Source organism: Cynara cardunculus (genome assembly GCF_001531365.2).
Source record: "Cynara cardunculus var. scolymus isolate 2C chromosome LG 2, CcrdV1, whole genome shotgun sequence".
Classification (NCBI taxonomy): Eukaryota; Viridiplantae; Streptophyta; class Magnoliopsida; order Asterales; family Asteraceae; genus Cynara; species Cynara cardunculus.
The window spans coordinates 15,136,239-15,157,546 of record NC_037529.1 but is presented as its reverse complement, the minus strand read 5'-3'; the positions used below and the strand labels follow the sequence as shown (position 1 = coordinate 15,157,546).

Below are 21,308 nucleotides of genomic sequence, written 5' to 3'. Positions count from 1 at the left end.
GTATCGTTGTTTTTTCCGTTTTACAGGTCACCAAAGAGGAAGGAACATCATGGTCTTTTTACCTCACTTAGCAAACTTTTCGAAAATGCATACCGTATGACTAAAACCGTAATTAATACAAAGTAAGGACGAAAAGCAATAAAAATATTAACCACAGGGACTAGAAATGTAATTCACTCTTGTTTTTTCTATCTATAGCATAAGAATGATTTATTTGTACATGGTGGTTTGTTAGGGTTTTTTGTTTAGTTCTTAATAGTTTCAGTAAGAGGAAAATTCTGAATCGTTAATAGATGAATTTTGTTTGGCACAAAAAAGTCTGCCTCTTAATCGTTCTAAAATCCTTTGAATGATTTTACATCCTAGATCTCCATTAACCATTCAGCGTTCTAATTTTATTGTAAACAATTACCAAACAATTGTATGTCATTTTGCAATATATCATGAGAGCTTCTTAACCATTCAACACCAAACCATTCAGCAACTATCAAACAGCTTCTTAATGTGAAGTGAATAAAGATGCAAATTGAGTAAGTTTAGGGACTGTTGGTGTAATTTAGTTATTCTTGTTGGTTGAGGCCCCCCACATACACATCTATTAAGTAGACAAAGGGAAAAAGATAGTTCACAGGGAAGAGGCTTCTGAAGGTGGGTGGGACAACCTCACAGGGAATCTCTTCCTTGATAGGGACGAAATCTCTCTTGCAATCGGACAATAAAACTCTATTCTCTGTTTTCCCACCTTCTTTCTTTATCAATCACCATCGTTGATTCTAAGGTGCGCCTTTTCTTCCTCTCTGAATGGTTTATGATTGTATCGTTCTTCTTTTTGTTGTTTCCATGATCTTATTTTGATTTTCGTGATAAGGGTTTTGTTAGGGTTTGATGTAATTGCATTGGATTCTGAAGATTACATGTTTCTTGCATTAGGAAATGATTGGTTTAAGCTTTACAAGAGATTGCGCCAATGCGATTGAAACTGGAGAAACGTAATCGTTTCTTAAGAACATAAAAGGAGTTTAGATAGAGGGGATGATGTTCTTTCTAATTAATTTCTAATTGATAAGTGTTTTGATGTAATTGCTGTTAGTTATTTTCCTACCGAGGTGTTTCTTGAATGAAACAGGATTACATTAATCTTATCAGTGATCAAATAATAATAAGGCATATAGAAATAGGAAGTGTTCAATTGAGAACACATTCGAACACAATCCCTCACATGTACTATGACACGGGATAAGAGTGTTCTCGTGTTTTCGTAAAATGAAGCTCCACCATAGACAACATGTAGGCTATATTTTGAAGTAAGATGATAGTTCTAAATGCATGGAAGGAAGATGTGCAAGATGGACCTGAATTGCATACAGCACAAATCATCGTTTGGTGCAGATCCAGTACTTGGTGAATGGGTGTATGTATTGACTATTGAGGATTAAAGTTAAACAAACAGAAGCCTATTTAAGAAATCCTTAAACAGTCATTAGCAGTATTTCGCTTTGAGTCGTGCAAATAGAATCCAAAAGACCCGTGTTCTAGAAACTTATTCAACCTAGAAATTATTTTGGGATGTTTGAGGTAAACCTCATGTATAACAAAAGTTTAATTTAACTTGACTGCTGCAACTGCAGTACCTAATACCCTCTTCGTCTTGAAAGAATTTGCAATGTCTAATTTGATGTGTGGAGTGACGAAAAGAATAGAGGTCCAAACGAACATAAACTCTCTCATTTATCTCCACATTCACATTGATATAAATTGGTTGGAATCACTGGTAACTTCACTCAGAAAAGTTCCCAACAAGGCAACATAATCCACTTGTTACATCTGTAAACAGGTGTGATGTTTGTTTTTCTTTTCTCATGCCTATTATTCACAATACAACAAAAACACTTCAGGATCAATGAATCTTGTAGCATTCTTGTCATATTCTTCTTAGAGTTTTTCTTTTCCACTTTTATGTTTTATACCACATGGCATCTCAGCAGCAACTGACCTCTTTCTTTTTTGACTTTCTTCTTCAGGTTGTATTGTTATGCTTCATCTCTCAATTCGGTTTTTATGGCTTACCCTGGTGCCCTGAACTCGTTGTATGCCTTTGTTGTTTGGATTGCATCATACGCTCTTGTTGCAATTATTGGGTTGTTTCAGCTCTCTACTTTTATTGGAAACTCTATTTTCAATCGGTAAAGCATTTGAAGAGGGGGTTGGGAGGATATAGAAAGATCAAGATACAGTGAAAGAGATTATGGGTTGCACACATTTAGTAAGTGGAAAGGTGATTTTTGTTTAGTTAGTCACCTTATCATCTTATAGCGTTAAAGTTGAACTACTAAACTTGTTTTCTTACTGTCAGACTACTTATCGCACTAGCTTATACCAACACTTTGAAGCTGCTCGACAGACAATTCATACTGTGAAATCAGATTCTGCTTCAAAAAAAATTAACCATCCTGTTATGGAAGAGCTTGGACTTGGTCCAAATGGTGATCTTATGCAGTATCCTTTGCACTTGGCTTTCGTTTGTTTCTTGCTTATATTTTAACTCCACCTGTGTTAATAGATGGGTATGAAACAGTTGAACATCCAACACCATGTAGCCTATGTCAAAGGTTCATATGTGCATCCTGATGTTGAATAATAGATTAAATTTCTTAACTCTCTTGAATCAGACACCTTGAAGAAAAAGTGAAAACTGAAGAGCTGGAATATTACATAGAGGATCATTGTCTAGTTTTTGACAGGTATAACTTTTTTCTTGACAAAAGTAGTAAATCTGTGATTAAAGATATCACTATGCAAATGTGTTTATGTACCACCGTGTTGATTGTGGTTTCCTAGAATTTATTTATCGAGCATTTACCATCGAGTTTGAGTAGATATATGCAATTTGCTATTGATACCTTGAGTCTTGATATAATTTGCCATTGAGTTGTATTTATGTAGTTTCACATACATCCTAGACCCTACCTCTATGTGGGATTTACTGGGTATGTTTAGTTTGGTTTATCTTTAGTCTTTTGGATTGTTGAATGTTCAAAAGTTTCTTGCAAGTCACAAGTATCAAGTGATGTTCGACCACTCGGTACACTTGGTTGGGTTAACTATTACCATTGATAATCATCATACACAGTCACAGTCACTGGAAAGAAATTTTGAACATGGTATATATCTTTGAACAATTTGGCTACATCTTTTAGGATTTTATTATATGATTTATGAATTATGTTGTAGTAATATGCACATACACAAAGAAAGACAAGTTGATAAAAGAATATAAGAAAGACTGCTGGAGCCGATTTCTTAGAAACTTGACCATCTCTTTTATCGGTTGTGTTATATATGTACACACATATAAGGAAAGGTCCATTTGAGAAATGGTAAATATTTGAGAAGTAAAGAAGTGATCCTAGCCCTTCATCTGGTCAACATTTGCGGCTTTGACCTTGAAACACCGGATAATTCTTCCTATGGGTATGCAGAAGATAGAGGGGTAGTTTCGTAACTTTTACGAATAGGTGGCAAACGGGTTCATATGTAAATCAATTAATTAGTTTATATGTGAATCACAAAGGTTTATATGTGAATCAGTTAATTAGTTCATAGTGAATCAGTTAATATACTTCAAATTTGAATTACACAAGTTCACATATGAACATATATTTGTAAAAGTTATGAAACTACACTCTTTATTTTTTGCATAACCGTAATTTTTGACCAATCAAAGTTGTAATTATTGACCAGTCAAATTTGATCTTGACCATATGAATAGTTAGGATAACTTCTTTACTTTTCAAATACTTACACTTTGGCTATATAATAAATATTGAAGTAGATTTGTTGTTGTTTGCAGAAATGGGGTGAAGATGGATTAAAGGAGCTGCAAATAATTAATTATAGAGTGGTTTTGTTAGTAACCTTGTCCCATGCCAATCTTTTAAGTTCTGATTTGGTTCAAATCATTCATCCTCCATATGGAATAAAAGATACATTCTTTATCATGTGTCCTACTCCTACCCTACCTTTTCTGTTTTTTATTTTTTATTTAATAAACAAATAAATAAAATGATTGGACCCAAATTCAAGGTAAGGGGCCGTTTACTAAATGCTGACTCGGATAAGCGTTTACTAAGTCATGTTATCTTACCGGATGAATATGATAAGGACCAAGAATCTTACCCGGAAAGAGCGAGACAAGGACCAACGGTCTTACCCGGTAGGTGAGGGCGACGACTTTTACCACGGTAAGCACTTACCGGGTAAATTGTTGCATGTGATGTCGTTTTGGTGGAATAAAATCTTACCAGTTGTAAATAATAGTGTTAAATTTTATTGATAAGCACTTACTGAGTAAGTATTTGGTAAACGGCCTATAAGTAACAAGGTTTGAAACTTGAAAAGTTAGTAAACTGAATTGAGTTTGTATTTTTAGTAGGGTCATTTATCCCCAACAAAAACAAACTCAATATTTTAAAAGAGAGAATATTGAGAAAAATCTAAAATGAGGTGTGTAATGGAGATGGAGGATTATGGATGGTTCTTGGAAGAAATCGGCATTTCAGTCCTCCGTTGCATCCCCCTTCTTCCTTATCCCTGTTGCAACCAAACCAGATCTCGCCTTCAAAGTTTGTGTTTATCTTTTTTCTCTCTGGGGATTTTTCTTGGGTAAAAGGACCATCATGCCTTTGGGTTTAAAGACGTTTTATTTACTATGACGTATTTTATTTTATATTATATTTGTATGTAAATTACACCAAAAATGATATGTATCACGGCTTTCTTTTTCGGAAAGAGGACAACACCTCTAACAAAAATTAACGGACAAAAGGTACACTTAATTAACATTAGACTTCCACCCGAAAGCAAAATTGTTTGGGGTATTGAGACAAGCCCCAATATCCGGATGACGAGCACTAATCAAACACATATGGTTGGAGCAAACGCCGTACCACATAACTAAAATCCAGAGGGTATAGAGCAACTAATCAAACACATATGGTTGGAGCAAACGCGGTACCACGTAACTAAAATCCAGAGGGTATAGAGCAATGACATGAGTTTCATACCAGAATTTGAGTATACCATCATGCCTATTTTAGGTGAAAAAATAGTAAAAGATTTTTTACTTGAAATATATGTTGATTTAGATGTCACATTACAACCACAAATAAAAGATGCATCAAACATGATCTTTTATATAAGAAAGTTCAAAAGAAGTTGATGGTAGAAAACGAACAAGATTCAATTTTCTACTTTTGACTTCTACAACTAATGAAGTTGTGAAAATATCGTAATATAAAATCTAAACTGTAAACTTAGCAGATGATGATAATTTCTTGAAACCAAAAAAAGACAGCATCATCCCCAAAAAAGAAAATTATAAGGCAATCCCAACATTATATTGATGATAATTCACTATGTCTCCAAATATCTCCACCCTCATTCTAAAAAATTCATCAAAGCATGCAAAACTGAAGTGTTTTCAACTTTCTTTTCCAATAATTCAAAATCAAACATGTTTTCATTCATCATCTTCCTCGCTGTCATCATCTCCGCCACCAGCTGCCGCATTCAGAGCATTCAACCTCTCAATAAGCTTCTGCTTCCTCTCATCATACGTTAGCTTCTTCAGGTTGAACCTAAACCCACAGAAACAACATCAACACACATAATCATCTCTCTGTTTTTATAAACATAATCTTCTGCAAAATTATCTTTTTACCATCAAAAGGACGAATAAAATGAGGTTACCTCTTGTGCTCCTTTGGAGGCTGCTTCTCCAACTTCTTTGGAGTTGGATCAGCACGAATGGCTGAATGTACCTTCTTGTACAGCTCTTCAATGTTTTCTGGGTCAACTCCAGCTTTAATGTATTCAGAGAAGTGAGACTGATACTTTTCTGGTTCATCTTCCATCAAAGTCTGCATATAAACCAACTATTTTTAAACGATATGTTCTATTTTCAAAGATGCTCACTACATCTCTTGTTAAACAACAGACTCACCCTCATGTAGGAAGCAACATGGCCACCATAAATGTACTTGCGGTGTACATCAGCATCAAGTTGCTTACCATCCTTGCTGAATCCAGCAAACCTCTTTTCACTGTGCGGGATGTCAAGTCCACCATCCAAAGCTCCCTGAACCAAAAGGTCCACATTAAGAAAATGTACAAGTCAGTGCATCATGCGTATTTTATGTTTAAAAGCTACTCAAACTCCATCCCAGATTATCAACATTTGTGCAAAAGAAGATGAAATCACCCTATTGGAAATTGAATGCTAGTATAAAAACAACCATGTACCTTGAGAGCACCAAAAACACGATTTCCAGTGGTGGTTCTGATAAGACCAACATCCAGAAGAGCCCTAAAAGGCCTCCTGCTGTCTGCAGGCTCAACAGAGTAATCTTCCCCAGTAGCCTGCAAATAAGATATCTCAAATAAAATAAATCCGCATACTTACAACATCCAAGTAAATCAGAAACGAATTACAAACCTCAAGATTTCCCTCATACTCCTCGTCCATCTCAAGCTTCTTCAAAACACGGCGAGCCAATAAAAGTCCAGTACAGTAGGCTACATTTGAAAATAGCTGAGAGCCAATTTTTTACAACAGCAGAAATGAGATGACTGAACAAAAAAAGAGCCAAAAATACCTGCAGCATAATTTGTGAGCCCAACTTTAAGACCGTAGTGAGGCAGCTCATGAGCATATGCTGATGCAAGAATCATATCCCCAGCAATGCTTGCAGATACAATTTGTGCAATGATATCCTTGTTAGTCTAACAGCATCATTAAGGGAAACTTTTTGATGCAAATTATAAGCAATAGCTATAGGTAGCACCACAACAAAGTATTGCAAAGATTTTCATCCGAACTAATAGCCGCACTCATCTCTTGATGCATATTGCTAAAAATTAGTGTATACAAGACATCTAATGACCCAAATCCCAGGAGATTTGGGCATGTACAAAATCCAAACAAGTAAACACAACAATAATAAAGTGGAAGTCAATAAAAAGGATACAAATCGCACAACATAACGATATTTTGGAGTGTTGTACTTATTTTTGTCTTGGTTAATCAGACGAATTCTTGCACGATAATCAGTCTTTCCCTCTGCATTAACAAACAAGAGAAAACAAAATGGGTTACCCATGTAACTCGAGAGGTTAAAGAATTAGTTACCAAACATGGCATGTAACAAATTAACAAAGATATCCATACGTCGCCTTCTCTTGAACTTTACTTGAAACCTTTTGAAGTAGGATCTTGACTTCTGGGCTTTGACAAAAACCTTCAAAACAATCAACAACAAACTTACAAATTAATATCCTAACGTGGGATGTATAAATCATCACCATTAAACAAATTTCTAGCAGGTTGTATCTGTATGTAATATAGGATCAAAAGGCGCAACAGCAACTAGTGGGACATCACAATTTTAAGGAATGGCAATAGAATGACAGATACATGCACAATAAAATCACATTCCATGAAGTTAGAACATGAAACAAGGTACAAACCTCCAACTTAAATAAACAATTTGGCATCATTGAAGTCAAAAACAAATTATTGCATCAAGCAAAATAACCATGTAGCAAAACATATGTAGTCCATGTTCAGGAAAAACAAATAAATGTCCACAAAGAGCTGTAATTTCAACTTTAAACTTGCTGATTCTGGTATATTTTCCAATTCTCCAACAACAACCCCCCCCCCCCCCAGGTGGGGCTTGAACTCGAATCAATATGGATCAACAGAAATCCAATGTTAACCACAGGTATCACAGAATCTACACAAATACTAAAAGAGGTAGGCAACACTATTAATATGACTAAAAAACTTGCATTTGGTTAAAAATTCCAATTAACAAACATCCTGTGAATTAATTTGAGTCTCCACAACCTTCACCAATGGTTGCCATAAAGGCATACAGTGATCCACATTTAATTATATTTACACAAATTACATAAAAGATGTAGTTATTCGAGTGGGATTTCCAAAAACAAAAAGAATGCAATTCTTATAGCACTGAAGGAGCATGATTCACGTAGAAATACATGCTTTATAGAAAGGCAGATTCAAACGAGAGCCACCAGAAAGTAAGCTCGCATGAATTAGTGTCAAAATAATCAACGGTTAATATCGATCTGAAACTCGCAGATAGCAAGTGGAGCACCAAAGTTCAACTAAATCACAGCAAAATAACCCAAAATCTAACCTTACTGTCACTGCCATTGTCAATTTAAGCTTCGACCGTGCTAGTCAAATAACCCAAAATCCACATTTCATTGAAGATTGAAAATACACATACTTGACTTAACCACTTACACTTAGCGAACACCGTAAGTGCAAATCAAATTAATCGAACCATAAAACAATTCGTTTTCTTAACATGCAATTCCCCTAAGCAGCACAACCTCGTTCTCTTCAGTACGTGTGTCATTCAATCAATAAACTGAATTGAAAATGATACAAGAAAAGGGATTGGAGATCATTACCATGACTGATCGTCAATAGGCCTCCGAAGAGAAGGTGTTGCGGGAGCACAAACGGATTACAGAGGCAGCCGAGAGCTAATAATGAATATGAGGGCCTTCAAATACCAAAAACCCTAAAACACGGTATATAGATCGACGGCTACGATTGTTTTCTGTTTCGATCAACGCCTTTAGGGTTTCTTGATATTAAAGAATGTCGCATGTTGTGCCCTTAAAGTCTTAGTATGTGTCAAATACAGTCCCTGAACTTTTATATCTTCCAAGTGTTCTCCACAAAATTATTGAGTTTTGATTTTAAATCCTATGTTTTAAGGAAAATTTTTAATTGGGTACTAATAATTTTTGATATCTTGCAAGTATTCCCGGTCCTTGGTCGGTCCCGGTTTCGGTTTTTTGACGGTCCCAGGCCGGACTGGGCCGGTTTGGCCATCACTAATCTGGTGTACGTCATTTTTCATGTAACACCCTAAACCTCATGGTTGGGATAGAAATGAGGTCGAGCTGTAAATGGATGAGGATCAAAATTGACAAGTATAGAAATAGATTTCAAAGGGACATGTATGAGCAAAAAGGGCAGGGGCATAATTGAAACATGATTATATCTATACTATATTATAAAACATTTAATAAAAATTCTTATTAACATTTTTTATGCGTAAAGTACTGTTTATTAATGCATATTACTTAAACTCAAGATTGCAAATAGATTGTGCGTAAGTACAACTTATTAAAGCTCCATATCTGAATTCGTGTAACTAACTGCAGATAAAAATAATCAAATATGAGATAAATATCACATTTTAAATATAAAAAAATATATAATTAGGATAATCATTGAGTTTTAACATAATACTTAATTATTATCTTTATAAAATATTATATTATTAAAGCAAAAATAAATTATTTCGTTATCAAACTTAAATTAAATTATAATAAAAAATAAAATAAAGAAATTACATAAAAAATAAGAGCTTTTAAATAATTGATTTGATATTGACATTGGTATATTTTTTTTTTCAAATTTTTATGATATTTTCAAATTTGTATTTTATTAAAAAATAAAATCATTATTGTTTTATTAAAAACACATAAAATCGTATTATAACATCGACAGAAACAAATAATAAAATAAAACATTATGTATCTCGCTGCATTGCGCGAGTACTCTTCTAGTATATTTAAATCTTTAAAATAAATGAAAAAACTATTATAAATAAAATTAGAGTAAACTACGGTTTTCGTTTCTATGGTTTGTGAAAATTTTGTGATTTTCATCCTTGTGGTTTTGAAATTCCTATTTTCGTTCTTATGGTTTATAAATTATTGTTGTTTTTGTCCCAATGTTTTGTAATTTATTGTTGTTTTCATTTCTAAAACTAAATCTATTAAAAATCATTCATTTAACTTAGGGGTATTTTAGTCTTTTTAATTTTTTTTCCTTTTTGGTCTATTAAATATATTTATCAGTTTCATTTTTGATAAAAAAAGATAATACATAAAAAATTATATCGTTTTGTTATTGTTTATGAGTAGAAGGGTACACGTGCAATCCATCGAAATAATCTTGATTTTAATATTTTGTTTTATTTTTTTGTCTCAGTCGATGTTATAATATGGTCTTATGTGATTTTAAAAAACGATAATATTTTTTATTTTTGAATAAAATATAAATTTGAAGATATCATAAAAATTTGGCAAAAATATATCAATATTAGTATCAAATTAATTATTTAAAATTTCTCGTTTTTTATTTAATTTTTTTATTATAATTTAATTTAGATTCAATAACGAAGTAGTTTATATTTGGTTTAATAATATAATTTTCTTATAAANTTTTTTAATTTGATTTTTTATTATAATTTAATTTAGGTACAATAACGAAGTAGTTTATATTTTGTTTAATAATATAATTTTTTATAAAGATAATAATTAATTATTTTGTTAGAATTTGATAATTATTCTAATTATATTTATTAGATTTTTTATATTTTAAAATGAGATGTTTATCATCTATTTGATCATGTTTATCCACAGTTAGTTACACGAATTCAAACATGGAGCTTTAATAAATTGCACTTACGTACAATTTACTTGTAATCTGGAATTTTAAGTAATATGCATCAATAAACAATATTTCATGCATGTAAAAATAATTTATTTTATCATAAACAATAACAAAATAATAAAAAAAATGTATTATTTTCTTTATTAAAAATGTATAGTTTTATTAAATCAAAAAGACTAAAATACCCAAAAAAAATCAAAAAATTATATTTAGTAAACCAAAAAGAAAAAATCAAAAAGACTAAATACCCTAAGTTAATAAATGTTTTTTTAACATATTTACTATTAGGGACGAAAACAATAATAAATTACAAATAATAGGAACAAAAATCACAATTTTCAAACCACAGGGTCAAAAATTGCAATCTTTCTCAACCCATAGGGACGAAAATCATAGTTTACTTATAAAGTTAATATTTTTTTAATTTTAAGTTTTAATTCTCTGTTTTGAAATTTTTTTACAAAGGAATCTCTTACATTTCCATAAAATGACGCCATTTAACATATTTCCTTCTTAATATAAGTTCAAAATTAGAATATCTCACTTATATTTAAAGCATTTCAATCATCTATAGTATCTTGTTGGATCATCAATTGATTTGGTGATGACCTATTGATATGTTTCTCTACCCTAACAACATTTAGTAGTTATTGGTTTCTTTGTATATTGGTGTCTTGGTACGTACTTATGCCATTGGCAAAATCGAAGACTAGCCGATGTGAAGACAGAAGATCATCGATGCGGTATTGTGGATCAATTGTCTAATATACACACCAAGACTCTAGAGTAGCTAAAATGAAGATTGAAAATATTTTGAAGCTATAAGTTGATTGAAGGAAAATCTTCATGGACCGAAGATTGAAGATCTTAATGGATCGAATATTGAATGAAGATCTTCATACACCAAATATTTGTGAGTAGCTGTTTGAAGCTACTGATCCATCCAAAGAAGATCTTCCTACAGACTGACCATATTTATGCAAAAGTTTGTCTTTGTATGAACACTATTGTATGCATGTTGTGTATGATGAAAATGAGATTTCAACAATGGTCAAGTCATCCCTTGCCTTCTTATCCTCAGGTGACAAGTGTTCTCATATATTTAATGCTGAAGGTAGTATAAAAGACAGTGTGCATCTCTCATGCATACTACTAACTTTATGAAAGATTTCTTAGTGCCTTCTCAAGGCAATCGACTATCCTCTGCTACTCCCTTACTCTCTTGTGTGTGAAGAAAAAACTTAGTGTTCTTCATTTTCTTGCAAGTACTCTCTGTGTTGTTCTTGTAAGTTATTCTCTTTGTAAGATTGTTTAGGTTAGATTATTATTTCCTTTCTTCTGCAACAATCTTTATTGTATATGTGTGTGTTAATTCTTGATATGCATCAATAAGAATTAAAAAGTTAAATTTTTTTTTTGTGTAATTGTATTCACCCCCCATTCTACAATTACTTTCTGTTTATTGTCATCTCATTCGGGACCAACATACCTCATAAAGCATATTTGTCAAAGTCTTAAAAGACAACTTCTAAAACATACAATACTACCAATTTAAGCACAAAGTCTTAAAATCTTTGAATTGCAAGTTTAAAAGCACAAAGTACAAGTTCAAACTTTCATTCTTTGCACCTATTAGGCTCCGAATATCATATTCCTGCTCCTAGTACACTTTATGTTTCCAATTGAACAAGCATCTCTCTCTATCGAGATGGTTGTTGATTTCCCAAGGTGCAATACCAGTTTAAAAATACAGTGTTTCCTTACATCTTGCTCTCCAACATTAAGTTCTCTCTACCACTCCTACATCTTTGCCCGCAAATCGCGTTCTCCTGCTCCATCTGTGCATCAAACTCCTTGCTTATGCTTTTGGATTTTAGGTGATATCATCTCCGCCATAAATCACGTTTCATATTTACCTGTTTATTATATATTACTAGGTTCGACCCGTGTATTACACGGGTTACTGATAAAAATTAAGCTGAACTAATATGTTTTTTATAAACAATTAATAATTGGAGGTAATTTATAAATTTAAAGAAAGGTACAATTGCGATTAATTTTTTGATATAAAAATGCTCTTACTCGAATATTAAATGTTACATATAAAAAGAACGGCTTCTGCTTCGATGATCAGAAAAACTTCTAAATGGAGATGAACAATGTAGATTCAGTATGCACTGCTGCGTAGTACAAGCAGATTCTTTGTATACCTATGTATAAGACAGGCATAGGGAATCTTAGGTTCTGGGTAGTACATGGTGAGAGAGAACTGTTACTCAAGAGAAGTACATAACGTCTATGATACTTTGCATGAAAGACGGAGGCATGGTTGAAGGACAGAAGCGAAAAAAAAGTTTGCAAAGATGAAAACAGAAACTATTTACAAGTACAAGTCTGAAGGTCGTGGTCAGAGCAAGAAATAGATCATCGACGCATTACATGAAGAGACAAAGGTTTTTTTCAAGACTTACGTACAGAACCTCTGTCCAGCTCTGTATGGAACACGTTGTCTGGTTCACATTAACCACAAAGCAAATGCACATGCTTTGTTAAGCTCTGTATGAATGATGGAATGAGGCTTGACAAACACAAGGTCTAAGAAATACTCCAGAGTCTACGATGGAAAGTATCCTGCGTTGCAAGATTTCTAAATCAAGACGACCAATCTGGTTATAAGTGTGAAGTTATTTTCAAGAGTTAATTGGTAAAATTAGCCAATGCCACAAGCTTGTAAAAAAATTTCGTGCACATAACTTCTGCATAGTAGATGCAGAGCTGCTGTGTAGCTCTGCATGAACCACAGAATAATGCATAGAGGTCCGGTGTGGTTTCTGCACTCCCTCTCCAAAACTCTGTATGAATTGCTGAAGTTTGGCCAGAGAGTGTGCGTAGTATATGCAGTCCCTTTGTAAAGCTCTGTATGAAGGACAAAGTCCGAGTGAGATAATTTACGTAGCACATGCAGATTCTTTATGATCGCATAATTGTAATGCAGACTATAAATGAAAAATAAGCCTCTTAGGATTTAATAATAATATGAACTGATAAGATCAACTTGTAAAACAACATTTATAATACAATATAAATTGAACAAATATAACTTAAATATGTAAATCATTAATAAAATAAGAACAATGTATCATATATTACTAAACACTTCTTTGTATACAACATTGGTTGGTTTACTGTCAATAATGCCCTCGTCATTCATAATTAGTACTTTCAAACCTTTCTTGCTTTTGACTCTGGATAAAGCAACATATAACTGACCATGCGTGAAGACCGGTTGTCTTAGAAATAAACCAACTTTTGATAATGATTGTCCTTGGCTCTTATTAATGGTCATGGCAAAACACATATCAATTGGAAACTCTCCTTTGAAATTTGAATGGTATCCTTTTGTCCGTAGGTGTTAAGGACATTCTTGGAATGAATGTACGACTTCCAATATTGCTTCCAGATATGACCTGTGCTTCTATTACTCGATTTTCCAATGTCAACACACGCAGTCTAGTACCATTACATAATCCAGATTTCTGATCAATATTCCTCAGTAACATGATAGGGACACCAACTTTTAGTAGAGTCTTATGATTTGGTATTCCTGATAATTTAAGACCATTTAAAACATCAAGAGAGTACAAAGTTTTATCGAACTCATCATGATGTTTCTCCGATTCACAATGTATCTAAACTTAAGTACTCCTTTTCTTCTCCTGGAAACAATGACAGCAAGCATTCATTTATTTCTTGAACTACTTCATTTTTTTGGGCAAGTATTGCTCGTTCTTGAAAATAAGCTGAGTTTTTGATGTTTTCAAGAATTGAGGGATAGACAAACTCGATTAATGCAGATATAGGATCAATGCAATCGGTAATGAGAAGATCACGAGGTATCTCAATAACTGCTTCACCATCATTATCACCTCCAACTTTTCCTTCTCCTAAGTCCAAAATTCATTTTGCAAAATCCCTTGTTTGTTCAATTTATGAACTTTCACTGTTTGTAGTTAGCCTCATGTTTCTAGTCAACTTTAGGACTTCGCATTTTTCCCAAATGTAAGATGAACTTAATGATGCATTTACAATGTCTTGTCTACCTGCATTGGGAATACTTGGCAGAATCTGTCTAAAATCGCCTCCAAAAACAATTACCTTACCCCCAAAAATCATATCCGAGTCACCACTACGTTGAGCATTGAAAATATCATTCATACTTCTATCTAATCCTTCAAATGCATGTTTATGAACCATTGGTGCCTCATCCCATATTATCAAAGTAGTTTTCTTTAAAGCCTGTAACATCACTATCTGGCTTCATTTGGCAAAGAGAATCTTCATTCAGAATGAGCGGGATGTGAAAACGAGAGTGTGCTGTTCTGCCACCGGTAAGAAGCAAAGATGCAATACCACTGGAAGCAACATTTAAAACAGTCTCTCCTTTAGATCTTATTGATGCAGCCAAGGTCTTCCATAGGTATGTTTTGCATGTTCCTCCATGTCCATAAACAAAAAATACACCGCCTTTTTTCTTTGCGACCGCAGTCATGATTTGATCATACACACCTCTTTGCTCATATGTAAGAGCAGTTACAAGGGTGTGAAACTCATCTCCTAAATTATGATGATTATATCCAGTTCTTCTGCAATTAAACGGTTGTTTGAGGATTCAAACGAGTCATTTTCAGGAAAAGGAAGTGTGGTGAAGTTTTTCAACATGGAATTGTTACGAAGCAGAATCTTTTCAATTTCGAACAAAGTTAGATTCTTCACTTGCTCTTCATTAAGAGATAAATCTGCTAAAGATAATATAAATGTACACAGTTACTACATGAAATTAAAAGTAGATACAATTCAATAACAATCATAGTTTTTTATAATAGTTGTGTAACTCTATGCTTAAGATATAGAATTAACATACCTGCCGACTGTAAAGCAATTCGTTGATTGTACAGAATTCCATCTGCTAAGTATTGCCATGTTTTTTCCCAAACAATATCAGGTCTAGATAAACTGTTTGAAATCAGCATGGTTGCAAATAAGAAGCGGAGATAAAAACCAGATGCAGTTAAATTTGCCTCTTCAATGGCTTCAATGTATTCCTTGTCATCGTCTAAAAGCCAAGCTCATAACATGCATCTCTGAAAGTCGGAAATGTTTTTCCATTAACCGTACGAATGTCTTCAAATGATTTAGGACTTTTGACTTTATTCAACAGAATTCGTAAGTAATACCCTTCTCCTACAGTAGGATAAACTGAATGAATCCGTCCGACTGAGAACCCTTTTTTCCTTGGATCCCAACATCGTTCGTCTAATTTCCACATAAACTTTGTAGGAAATTCAATGTAAGTGAGTTCTCGTGCCTCTAGATAAATTTGATTACAATGCATCCAAGATAAGAACATTGAGGACGCCACAGATGGTCTGTTTATTACATTATCAATATTATCTTCACCACCAAACACTACTTGTTGTTGTCCCGAAAGATGAAAAGGAAGTCTTAAAACAGAAGGAGTCCTATAATGAACATCATATCCAAAAATACGCCATGAAGCTTCACATGCAGAAAGATATCTACAATCATAATACTGTTTTATCTCATGAACAACATTGACAGTGACCGCATCATCACAGTTTTCTACAATTGCAACAGTAGCTCTATCTGGACCCTTGTTGATGTATTTGAATAGATACTTGATTGAAGATACCTCATTGCACCACTCAACATTAATGTGGGCTTGATATCTTTTCAATAGATATTTATTATATGGAACGACATTTCTGTTGTCTAGTTTACCACCTGATTTCTCAATAAAACGTCCATCCACTTGTCTGCGGTATATAAGATAACCATTAACATCAATTGAAGTGTGTTCAGAAAATTTGTTTGCGTATTTTTTTGAACACTTTCTATCAACCATGCATGGACAATTAATGTTTTCTTCACCACATGGTCCGTGCATCATGAACTCTTTTACAAGCAAGTACAACTATGGATCACTGTTTTTGTCTGGGATTTCAGCTGAGATGATAGGATAAATCTGTTCAACAGTAGGTAGCTTGAAATCTCGATGCATAAACAGACAGATATGATTATGAGGGAAGCCTCGCTTTTGAAATTCAATCGTATAAACAACTACAAAAAAGTTACAATTTAAATTAATAAAGATAAGTCTAAAAAGAAAGAAATGTGTTCATACTGTTATCATAAATTGAACATACCTGCTTGAATTTTTCCAAAAAACTCATTCTCTTTTAATTCTCTAATAAGTGCATCAAGCTTGATCTTAAATAAACGACAAAGAATGTCAGGCCTGTCGTCTGGATTTAGGTCTGTGTCCTTAACAAATCTTCTAACTTCTAACAAGTCAGGATATCCATACCATTTATAAAAGGACATTGCATCCAAATAATTTTGCATCATGTACCGAGCACCACCGGTGAAAGAAGAAGGTAGTATAACACGTTGTCCAATGTTTGAAAGATCTCACTCTCCTTCTTGTACATTGCATAGAGTATCATATGTCTCGCACCTTGGGACTTTTTGCTGCTTAAGTATATAATGCAATCTCTCAGTTTCAATCATTGTGTATCCATCAACAATAAATTGTTGTAGAAGCCTCCTTACATTGAGAAGTAATGAAAACATATTTCTTCTATCTTGAAGTTTGAAGGCGAAGAACTCCCTCATTGTTACAATTGTTCTTTTACTTTTGCTTGAAGATGTTATCTCTCTATGAAGAATGTCAAGTCTGTAACCATCTTCTCCATATGGAAATAACAACGGATATTGAAGAGGAAGATAAGAAGGATGTAATTCACTTATTGATTGTAAATAACCTGTCTGATGTTGTACAATGATATCTCTTTTTTCAATTGTACCACCATCATCTCCAACAATTAAAGCTGCAACTTCTGAAGCAGTTGGAAGGTTATATGTTCTTCCATCCTTTTCTCTTTTTCCAATCAATCGTAACTTTACCTTGACATCCGTGTAGCATTCAAAACAATCTCTTGCAATTCTGTAAGACTTCACCAATACATTTTTTGCATCTAGTATGTTCTTTAAGTATTGAATAATCTCAATATCAAGGGAATCAGAATTTGATGCAGAAGCTTCTTGTTTTTCACTAAGTAAATCATAACAAACATAAAATCAGAGTGACCATTAATATAACCATACACTGTAATTCAAGTAAATCTATTAAGAGATATTACAATAAGGATGAATGCATACCTAAATGAACTGTGTCTATGTGAAACTTCATTTTCGGTATCATATATGTACAGTTGAGAGAATTTCGGTTTTCTTCCATCTGCTGGTAGAAGACTACCCATCCTATGGTAGTTTTGACCATTAAGCATGTATATGTATGGTGCATTTCCACTATTAATGGAAGTATCAATTTTGCCACCCATTGATGTAAATGAGAACATTGAATTATAACGACGAATGTTCTTCATAAAGTATTTGCTTTTTGAGTCCACACAACGAAACAGATTTATGTAAGAAGAGCACATCTCTTTCTTTTTTGGAAGCTGAACTTTGCCATAAAGACAACAAAGGGAGTAACTTGTTTTCGTCCCGCATTTTTTCCCTTGAAGAGCTTCATCTTTCCATAGTTTTGCATCACAGCATTCACAAATAACACTTTCATCACCGTGATCCAAGTACTCTGTTTAATAAATTTGAATGTAATAACTAATTTGAAGCATTAAACATTTGATTATTCAATAATTACCTTCATATATTCCTTCAATTTTGTCTGTAGTCGTTACTGGATGGTCTGGTTCTTCATCTGATGTAATATCAATGATTTCTATATCAGCTACATTTATATTCCTTCTTTGTAATATATGATGCCCTGCTGATAACCGAACCATAGAAGAAGCTTGATCTTTGTCGATAAAGGGATGAATGAATTGGCGGTAGAACGTAACCAGTAGTGTTTGTTTACATGAACACTTGTTGTTTAAAATATACGAATTTAAGTAATGTAAGACATTTGTTAGTTTTGAAAATTTGTTTGAAGCATTGCTTTAAAAATGAGGTGTACAAGAAATTACACATACCATTAGGACTACCAGATAATGGATTTGTGATAATCATATCTGAAGAAGAATGTGGCAAGTTTGTATGTTGAAACTGTAGACATTTGTTTTGATCCATATTCTCATCAGGGTAGGGAATATTAGTCCTCCCAGATGAAGATTGTAATTGCCTACCATAATTTGAGATATCATCTGTAAAAAGTTACAATAAAGGATGATTTTTAAAAAGTGACTTCAACAGAATTCCTGAGCAGGTACTATTTGTCTCAATGAAAATATAATTCAAAATGCTTTTGAATCAGTTACCTTCGACATTTGATGATGTAGATCTCACTGATTGTCTACTACTATTCAAAACCGTCTTTCTAAATTTTCTCCTTTCTTTAGAATCCATCGAATTTCTTTTTTAAAAGATCTGCAAACAAATTAATTTTTCAACAAGAAAGCAGTACATGAAATCAGTACATGATACAACATTAGAATGAACAACCATGAGAAAATGGATTCAGTTAGACAATTGTGTTAAAGAATGCTCTTTTTACTGTAGTAGGAAATGGAAATTGTCTGTGATAACAATAATCTCATAAGAAGCAAACCATTACCCAGATGAGGGTTGTGGCAACCGTAAGTTAATGGTCTAAATACAGCGTAAATGAAGGAACTGCTTGTCAGTTTTTGTTTGCATGTTCGTTTTTCAAAGTTATGTACCAGATTGTGGAATCAGAGCTAATGAAAAGGTCTAAAAAAGTTTGAGTGTTGTATGCAAAGCTTCACTCCACACACACAGGTTCACTTACGGTTCAAATGGGTCTACTTAAGTGGCATTTCTCCCTTTACACGTTTATTCTCTTTTTTTCGTCGCTTAATTGATGTTTGACACATCTAAAAACAACTCTGATTTGTTCTATAGCTAACAAAATCTCGGTCCATTGTATTTAGGGTCGTAAGTCTGGACATAAAAGTCTGGACGAGTATGTCTTTGTGTAAGTGCATAATTGTATTCCAGCCTTACATGATAGGATGCCTTACGAATTTGAGAACGCATCTTAACTTCTTCTCTGAAATGAAAATTCAGAATTATCACCCCGTAATTGATGTTCAGAATAGTGGAAACTTCTGTGATATGTATATGTGTCACTAAATCTGAAATCACTATCTCCAGACTTTTGGCTCATGTACACGAAAATCTGGATATATGATGCCATGGATAGAGTCAGAGTTGTATGGCAAAGGTAGAAGTTACATCGAACATACAGCTCATCACGAATCTGCACTCATATTCCACAATTACAATTCAGATTTCTCTTCAGCATTTATGACACTTACGTGAATACGCGAATAACTGCCTTTAGACTTAAGCTCTGTATATGGGTCAAGTCTTTTTGTGATCTATATATATTTTGTAAAAAAACATCATTTACAACTGTCTGAAAAATAAAATAGAACTAATCAGGCAAACGACTAAATGTTAATCAAACATATGCATTAATACGATATCAAGAAAATAATACATACTTAATTAAACAGGTCCAACAACTAACTAAAATAAGTTTAAACCATTTTAGGAAAACCATGATTCTAAAGTATTGTCTGAAATATCTTCGAAGTAGTTATYTATTTTTAAAGTTGAGGGAGATCCACATCCAGTCTCAGAAATGAACCCAAGAGCTATAGGGGTTATACCAAAATCATCAAATTGTTTGGGGTTTATAGACCTGAATTCATGATGCATGTCAAAGGATGCAACTTCATCATCAAGTTGTATTGAATCAAAAGATTGATAATCCGAAGGTGGTGCATCTGCAAGTGGAAGCTTCAGTGACTTTTGTTTGGGATGATGGTTGGACATTGATGTAATATTCGTCGGCGGTGGTTTTTCTATAGCCGTTGGCAAAACAAAATTTGTAGTAGCACCAGCACCACGGAGTTTGATGGCAGCATTATCATATACCATGGCAGCTTCCTCCGACGTATCATATGTTCCCAACCACAGCCGCTGGCGTGTAACCAGATCCATAATCTCCGCTGCCCATATACCCCAACGTCTTTTCTGTACTCCTCTGAACTTCCTAACATTATCCTCTGGAGTTTTCTTCTTCTTGATAGTTCTCTGCTTCAAATCTGCGGCACATGGGCTGTTTCTGGTTGTCGTCATATTGGCATTTACAGGCATCATTCTAGCTTTGCTTGAAGGTTGTATGTTAATTTCATTAACATACTTCTTTACACGCCACCGTTCAAAAATGTGGTCATCTTCATCTTCTGAAGAATCAGTTGCATAGGGATCGGTCATTGATATTCTTATAACTTTTGGGAATGGAAACTCTTCTTGATCAGAAAACTTCTCTAACATTGCCGGAACCTCCTTTGTTATACGACTTTTGTGCTCCGTTTGTTTAATCGGAGTGAACATGAAACAATCCTCCATGAATATCTGGTTTGCAATGAAGAAGGAAAAGAGAAGTTTAAGAGTAAAAAATGGTGGAAAGGAGAGGAGAGGAAATATTTTATTTCAACAATTACCGGATTTGAAAAAAGTATAAATTTATTTAAAACTTTGGAGGTCATTTCAACCGTCACTTTTAAAAATATCTGTATATCTATACTATATTATAAAGCATTTGACTAAAACTCTTAAAAACTCTTAAACTCTTAAAACTCTTAAACTCTTAAAAACTCTTAAACCC

General features: G+C 33.5%; 5 protein-coding genes across 7 annotated transcripts; 1 reads left to right on the top strand and 4 right to left on the bottom strand.

Annotated features, from left to right (window-relative positions):
* The first annotated feature begins 620 nt into the window (after window positions 1-620).
* Window positions 621-3,998, top strand: LOC112507199 (GPN-loop GTPase 3-like). 3 transcript variants are annotated; one of them, XM_025111654.1, is made up of 5 exons: window positions 621-778; window positions 2,022-2,263; window positions 2,354-2,496; window positions 2,670-2,741; window positions 3,851-3,998. In XM_025111654.1, exons 2-5 carry the CDS (start codon window positions 2,246-2,248, stop codon window positions 3,870-3,872), a joined length of 255 nt encoding a protein of 84 aa, XP_024967422.1. In that variant the 5' UTR covers window positions 621-778; window positions 2,022-2,245; the 3' UTR covers window positions 3,873-3,998. The 3 variants fall into 3 exon arrangements, with proteins under 3 accessions (XP_024967422.1, XP_024967419.1, XP_024967420.1); XM_025111651.1 differs by having other exon boundaries at window positions 2,022-2,275; XM_025111652.1 differs by having other exon boundaries at window positions 636-778; window positions 2,149-2,275.
* A 1,298-nt stretch (window positions 3,999-5,296) lies between these two features.
* LOC112507228 (60S ribosomal protein L5-like) lies at window positions 5,297-8,586 on the bottom strand. Its single transcript, XM_025111704.1, has 9 exons — window positions 8,503-8,586; window positions 7,226-7,295; window positions 7,026-7,117; window positions 6,654-6,780; window positions 6,494-6,573; window positions 6,301-6,417; window positions 6,002-6,136; window positions 5,749-5,918; window positions 5,297-5,636 (listed from the first exon to the last, which is right to left on the bottom strand). Exons 1-9 carry the CDS (start codon window positions 8,503-8,505, stop codon window positions 5,519-5,521), a joined length of 912 nt encoding a protein of 303 aa, XP_024967472.1. The 5' UTR covers window positions 8,506-8,586; the 3' UTR covers window positions 5,297-5,518.
* A 7,094-nt stretch (window positions 8,587-15,680) lies between these two features.
* Window positions 15,681-16,490, bottom strand: LOC112505933. Its single transcript, XM_025109969.1, has one exon. The coding sequence runs from the start codon at window positions 16,488-16,490 to the stop codon at window positions 15,681-15,683; it is 810 nt and encodes a 269-aa protein (XP_024965737.1).
* A 566-nt stretch (window positions 16,491-17,056) lies between these two features.
* Window positions 17,057-19,015, bottom strand: LOC112505932. The gene is made up of 5 exons (XM_025109968.1): window positions 18,928-19,015; window positions 18,643-18,813; window positions 18,312-18,368; window positions 17,807-18,245; window positions 17,057-17,699 (listed from the first exon to the last, which is right to left on the bottom strand). Exons 1-5 carry the CDS (start codon window positions 19,013-19,015, stop codon window positions 17,057-17,059), a joined length of 1,398 nt encoding a protein of 465 aa, XP_024965736.1.
* A 1,167-nt stretch (window positions 19,016-20,182) lies between these two features.
* On the bottom strand, window positions 20,183-21,049 carry LOC112505931 (ethylene-responsive transcription factor CRF3-like). Its single transcript, XM_025109967.1, has one exon. The coding sequence runs from the start codon at window positions 21,047-21,049 to the stop codon at window positions 20,183-20,185; it is 867 nt and encodes a 288-aa protein (XP_024965735.1).
* Between the last annotated feature and the right edge of the window lie 259 nt (window positions 21,050-21,308).

What these genes read in the sequence shown, in the direction of transcription:
- LOC112507199 (XM_025111651.1), top strand. Translation starts at nt 2,246, where the DNA reads ATGGGTTGCACACATTTAGTAAGTGGAAAG. An exon ending in CACATTTAGTAAGTGGAAAG is followed by an intron (nt 2,276 to 2,353) that starts GTGATTTTTGTT and finishes TCTTACTGTCAG; the next exon opens with ACTACTTATCGCACTAGCTT. An exon ending in CATTGTCTAGTTTTTGACAG is followed by an intron (nt 2,742 to 3,850) that starts GTATAACTTTTT and finishes TGTTGTTTGCAG; the next exon opens with AAATGGGGTGAAGATGGATT.
- LOC112505933 (XM_025109969.1), bottom strand. Translation starts at nt 16,490, where the DNA reads ATGGTTGATAGAAAGTGTTCAAAAAAATACGCAAACAAATTTTCTGAA.
- LOC112505932 (XM_025109968.1), bottom strand. Translation starts at nt 19,015, where the DNA reads ATGGATTCTAAAGAAAGGAGAAAATTTAGAAAGACGGTTTTGAATAGT. An exon ending in TACATCATCAAATGTCGAAG is followed by an intron (nt 18,814 to 18,927) that starts GTAACTGATTCA and finishes AACTTTTTACAG; the next exon opens with ATGATATCTCAAATTATGGT. An exon ending in AATTGAAGGAATATATGAAG is followed by an intron (nt 18,246 to 18,311) that starts GTAATTATTGAA and finishes TTTATTAAACAG; the next exon opens with AGTACTTGGATCACGGTGAT.
- LOC112507228 (XM_025111704.1), bottom strand. An exon ending in ATGTTGCTTCCTACATGAGG is followed by an intron (nt 5,919 to 6,001) that starts GTGAGTCTGTTG and finishes GTTTATATGCAG; the next exon opens with ACTTTGATGGAAGATGAACC. An exon ending in CCTCCAAAGGAGCACAAGAG is followed by an intron (nt 5,637 to 5,748) that starts GTAACCTCATTT and finishes CTGTGGGTTTAG; the next exon opens with GTTCAACCTGAAGAAGCTAA.